General features: G+C 34.4%; 1 protein-coding gene across 5 annotated transcripts in view; it reads right to left on the bottom strand.

Moving 5' to 3' along the window:
* LOC106875349 (tetratricopeptide repeat protein 29) overlaps nucleotides 1-5929 on the bottom strand; it is a 35676-nt gene that overhangs the window by 5936 nt on the left and 23811 nt on the right. For all 5 annotated transcript variants that reach the window (XM_014923440.2, XM_014923441.2, XM_014923439.2 and 2 more), the window contains exons 6-7: nucleotides 2508-2593; nucleotides 1084-1175 (exon numbers count right to left, since the gene is read on the bottom strand). In XM_014923440.2, the coding sequence (XP_014778926.1) occupies nucleotides 1084-1175; nucleotides 2508-2593 (178 nt within the window). The remainder of the gene's footprint in view (nucleotides 1-1083; nucleotides 1176-2507; nucleotides 2594-5929) is intronic.

Genomic DNA, 5929 nt, shown 5'->3' with positions numbered 1-5929 from the left:
GTTAGGGTTAGAGTTAGGGTTAGGGTTAATTGTTTCAGAATCGTTTGTTTATGTAGTCGGCACTTAATGTATATCGGCTGAATGGACGTCAGTGATTGGTTGAAATTACAGAAATACGACAACTTTAACATGGAATAACTTATGGATTTCTTTTTTTTTTAAGAAGACTAAGAGAAAAAGATGTTTTATATAACACATTCTACCAGTGTTCCAAGTTTCAAAGTGTTTCGTTAATGAAAAATGTGGCCCCCGTTTTAAAAAAGATCCCAAATATTTATTAATAAACTGATAAATTTAAAATGTACTTTAGAATGTGACTTTAGCATCAGCTTATTTCTTATTAGCTTATAGTTACAATCCTTTATGATCATTTCTTTGTAAAGAGCTAACTAATATTATAACAATCAATTAAGAGCCTAAGTTATGCCTCAAGGATATTTGGACAATATTTATTAGATATTTCATTAGATATCTAATGACATATGTGTATATGTTAAAGTATATAAATTTCTTGTATGGCTTCTTCACATGTCTCTCACTTGTTTACTCCAATATATTCTTGTCAGAAAAATAGTTTTCCCAAATTTGCTGCTAGAATAATTAGTTATTCATGTTCTACTCAAGACAATTATTTCAATGAAAAAAATATTTGTTAGTCTCAAGAGTCAATTAGAATAAATAAGATATTGAACCAGCAACACAGAAATCTCCAGTTCAAGCTTGCTACATGAATCTTGATGTCATAGAATTTATTCCTTAGTCTATTCTTCATTCCATTGTATTTCATTGTTTGTACTATTATTTTATGCCTAATCCTATTCTTTATTCCTCCCTATTTTCTTGTTCTTTATTTTATTTGCTTTTTTTCTGGGCTTTATTTTAATGAACTTCATCTAACTGTTGTTAATTGACACTATAACTCCAGAGAATGTTACCAGTAATAAACTGGTGTCCTATTCTGAGGCAATTCAGTTTTCCCTGCTTAACATTATTGGATCCACAACTAAACTCCAACTTTATGAATATCTTTGCTTATAGAAACATTTATCATTATCAATAGCATATAAAGCAATGAATTCTTACAATTGATAAGCCCGTGCAATAGCCTCTGCAGCTCGTCCCATTCCTTCAATGTCCTCATAACGCTCAGTTACATCTAAGAATTCTTTCAAGCGCTATGAAGAAAAAAGAAAATATACAAAAAGATATCTATCAAATAAATAGATACATTTATTTGACCTAATTATACTAATGATTAACAATTTTATACCTGATGGAATAAAAGGGCAGACATCTGGGATAGGCTGCCCACGTAAATTAAAATTTCTTCATTTTGACGGGGTTTTTTTCTGGAGAGGGGTGGAGTTTAAAAGAAACCATTTCTCAAAAAAATCCTTTTGTTAAAAAGATGCTCCAGATTATTTACAAGAGCACTGTGAAAAGTTCCTGTCAAAATAGAGAAATTCCAATTCATGTGGGTGACCTATCCCAGACGTCAGCCACCAAAAGTTATTTTAACAGTGGAATTATATTTACCAAGTTTTGTTTAAACTAAATTTGATTTTTTTCTTTCTCTGTAATAATGATTTCTCACATTAACATAAGTTAAGTGGATCCTAGTATGTGCCTAGTGGTTGTTTTTATCACTCTTTTCAGGACTGATAAAAGAAACACTAGAAGTTCTTAAAATAATGAGTCAATTGTACTCCAGAGGGATGGATTGTTAGAATGCCAAGGAATCAACAGTTCATATTCTGTCACTGACATTATACTATGCCTTTGTCAAACAGTGGTTTAATGGTACAGTCTACCTAAAGAAGTAAAATGAAGTTAAATTTACTACTATAAGTAGCAAAGACACTGTAAAACTGACAAGTTTGTTAGCTTGTGGAATTACACTCAAATGTTTCAATAAATCTGCTACAAACTTGGGTCCTGTTTAGAACAAGGAGTGTCATTCATCCATCCTTGGGATAAATTCCAGCACACAGTGACACCTTTCTATAAGTTCAAGGTTAATGTATAAGAAGAGATATAAAATATTCATTCAAAGCCTCTAAGCAAAATTGGTAGTATTAAGTTTACTTTGAACTGTTTCCACCTAAAACCATCTGATACACTCATACCAATTAACGTTTTGCTTCCTAAACTTCATACTTTGCTCTTCATTAAAGTACTTGTTTTAACGAGTTCAGAGGATTGGAAACAAAAATCAAGTGAGGTGTTATTCGGATTCAGAACTGTCAAGCCTGAAGCCATATATACTATAAAGAATCCAGTATTAGTGCAACCACTTGAAACTTCTCTATAATAAATAATTTTAGAAGATAAATGTCTCTATTTGCATCGGCCTGCTTTTCAAGCAGCTGAGGAAAGTATAAAGGTCCTGGATTAAAATAAAATCCATCCAACCACCTTTATTAAAATTGCTCTTAATGTAAATACAACTATTAATAAAAAAGTATGATATACATGATTGAAGGGAAAAAATTATACAGATTACTTACAGGAAGAGCTACATCTGGTTCCTCTGCTTTTAAATAAGCCAAACCCAATTTATATACAGCTTCACCAATAATTTTATTATCTTTACCTGAAAAACAGAGGATAATCTCTTTAATATGATGTTATGTTGCTGTGATATATTACAGTGTTCATATGTTGTACAGTGGTGATAGTGAGTTCTATAGAAATGATAGTCTGTTCTTTGATGGTAGTGGATAGCTATATGATAGGTCACAGAATGTTGTTATAAGCAAAAAATAGTAGAGGTACTGCTGTACTATGAGTTGGTACTGGTGATATGAACTTTCAAATTTTTCACTGAGTTACTTTCAAATAAATTATAAACAATTTGACAATGAAATTCAATTAACCTGTAGTGAGTAAGAAAAGTTATTTTTGCTATCACATTGGAGCACAGTTGAGCTATGGCAACTCCAGCCAATCAGGGCTGGGCATGTATTGATACCAAAAGCAGTTCTCTGCCCAAGAAGAGTTAAGCACACGTTTCAGTCAGTTAGCAAAAAGACAACAGTCCAGTAACTTTCACTGAAGTGGTGACCCTTTACCAACATTCTCTCTATAAACCCTTTGACATTCAAATTACTCTGTCAAATGCAATACTTATTCATTCATGTTGTTTTGATTTAATCTTGCATTATCTCATAGCTTCAAGATTTTGATGATGTTCATTTTTAGAATGATATTGTAGGGTAGGTGTGAGGGACCACATCTGACCAGTTTGAACATAATCAAGTAGAACATTTTGGGTTGGATATGGCTGGTTTAAATACTAAAGGGTTAATGATCAACACTTTGAAAGAAAATTATTTAAAATTAGTAATGATTAATTTCAGATCAGAAGATAAAATTACAATCACTTCTTCAATATCAGTCATTATGAAGGATCACACTGAAATTGTTCATATCACATATTGAAGCTGAAAGAAATTAATTAGAACAAATTTTCTGAATGTTATTGAGGAGCAAGTTGTTACATTAGCAAGACAGATACATCATTACAAGATGGAATGATGATCTCTTTGTCGCAGTCAAACATTAATTTTCTAAACATTTGTTTCTCATGGAATTTTCTCTCTTTAGAAAATTTATCTTAGTTTGTCTGAGTGACAAACTGGTTATATTTCCATTTCATAGTTGAGGCATTAGCAGATGGCCAACTGTAAAACCAGATATTCTACCAAAAATTATTTTATGCTTGTGAGGAAATGAATGTAAATTATAAACAAATGAAATAACATATTCATATTTTCAACCATTTTTGTCAAACAGCAAATACAAAATATAAGATTGCTGCCTAAATCTATACACTGTTGAGAGTGTAACATTGGATTTGAAGCTGCATTTTGCCACATACGAATTTCAAATCACAATTCAATCATGGTTTGATCATGTGAACAACCAAGATTTTATCCAATCAATGGTTGTTGTTTATGGAATTGTTTTTTAGCCTGTCTGGAACTTTCCATGAACAAAGCCTATAAGTACAGTCAATTTAAGTGCCAATATCACAGAATGCCACAGACATCAGAGCTGCTATGACGTTCTCCACTCTCACCAATTTTAGAGTGTCTTGGGTTGAGCTTTGAATTACACACTCTCTATAGCTATTCTAACAGCTGCACATTCAATTGAAGATATTAAAGAAGAAGACATGACATGGCACCTGTATATTTGCTTAGTATGTCAAAACCAGCCCATGAAACTTTGAACAGACATTTTTCTTGCATATCATATTATGCTATTTCCACTTTACTGTTTCTATTAATTGTAATGCATGAATATCCTTTCATACTAATGCAACACAATAAATTATGTTCAAATGTTTATGCTGTGTTGTGAAATTATTACAAGGAATTTTCTGTAAACTTGGTTTTATATTAGAACAGCATGCAGCCTAAGCAATATCCAGATACCTATCAACCACAGTTATAATAGTACAGAGAGATTAAACTTTTGGTTATCCTTCTAGTTTCAGTATCATTTGAAGCCAATATAATGGATTCATTGTTTTTTCTCCATTAGAGTACTTGAAATCAGCAGCACAAACTGTTGTAACATACAGCATTTACATGGTTATTCAATCTGTTAGAAATAGCAACCAAATTCTCCTCAAATCACAGCTTCCCCCTTTTAAAAAGGAAACACGTTAGATAACATACATTTCAATATATTTTAAAAACAGGATGGTCACAGATGGAAAACTCTTTTAAATAGATTTGCTCCATCGCATTGAGCTTGGGTTAAATTACAACTATACTGTTTCTTTTCTGTTATGATGCATGGTACACATACGTATATGTACATGAGATGATGATGATGATCTAGTTCTCATAGCTAAATCTATGGTGGAATCGGAGAGGGAATTGCAGACATGGAAGTTAACCCATGCTCTCTCTCACACACTTTCTCTTATCATCTCTCATCTTTCTCCTGTCTGCTGAATAATTCTACTGTTCTGTTGCTCTTTTTCTGCACTGTCGGTCACCTAATTTCCCCTGTCCTTCATATATCAAGGGTTGCCCTCCACTCCTTGTACACCAGTTACCACACCCACCCCTTAACCCTACTCTTCCTTGCTTTCCTTATTTATCATCCCTCAATCAACACTTGGTCTTCGTTCATTATATTCGTCCCAGCCCCCATTCCCATCTCTAACCACTTCTCGCTCTCCCACACATTCTTGCAACTTCTGCCCACCAGCATTCCCAGTTCTCCTGTTCTCATTCACCATAGCCTTGTACCACGAGGGTCCACCGTGACACCTTATCACCACTGTTTTTACCTCTTTCTAGCCCACTATGATCATTATCACCCTCTTCTCTACAATGTGAGTAGCTAAGTAGCACCTCCACAGCAAGAGACCTATTCTGTTCGAGTTCCTTCTCCAACACTTTAGCCCCTCCTCACCTAGTGTTACACCAACACCACCTCCCTCTCTACCGTAGCCCCACTCAGTGAAAGAGGTTTCTTAGTCTTGCAAGTTGCATGGCAATCTCACAACTGCTGGTGTCATGAAAAGAAGCACTCAGGACATGCTGTGAAGTGGTTGGCGTTAGGAATAGTAACCAGCCATAGAAGCCATCTCAAAGCAGGTATTAGTGTAAGATGTGGTCCTCAGACCTGACAGATCCTGTCAAACCAGCTGACCCATCCCAGCATGAAATATGGATATTAAATAATCACACACACACACACACACACACACACACACACACACTCACACACACAAAATGAAGCATGGCTCAGTGGTTAGAGCATTGGGCTCACCATAACGAGGTAGTGAGCTCGATACCTGAACTGGGCTTGTGTTGTGTTCTTGAGCAAGACACTTTATTTCATGTTGTTCCAGTTTATTCAGCTGTAGAAATGAGTTGCAATGTCACTGCTGGCAAACTGCACTGGC

This window comes from Octopus bimaculoides, chromosome 1 (assembly GCF_001194135.2).
Source record: "Octopus bimaculoides isolate UCB-OBI-ISO-001 chromosome 1, ASM119413v2, whole genome shotgun sequence".
In the NCBI taxonomy this organism is placed as follows: Eukaryota; Metazoa; Mollusca; class Cephalopoda; order Octopoda; family Octopodidae; genus Octopus; species Octopus bimaculoides.
The sequence above is the reverse complement of the archived record's forward strand: the minus strand, read 5'-3'. Positions and strand labels throughout refer to the sequence as shown.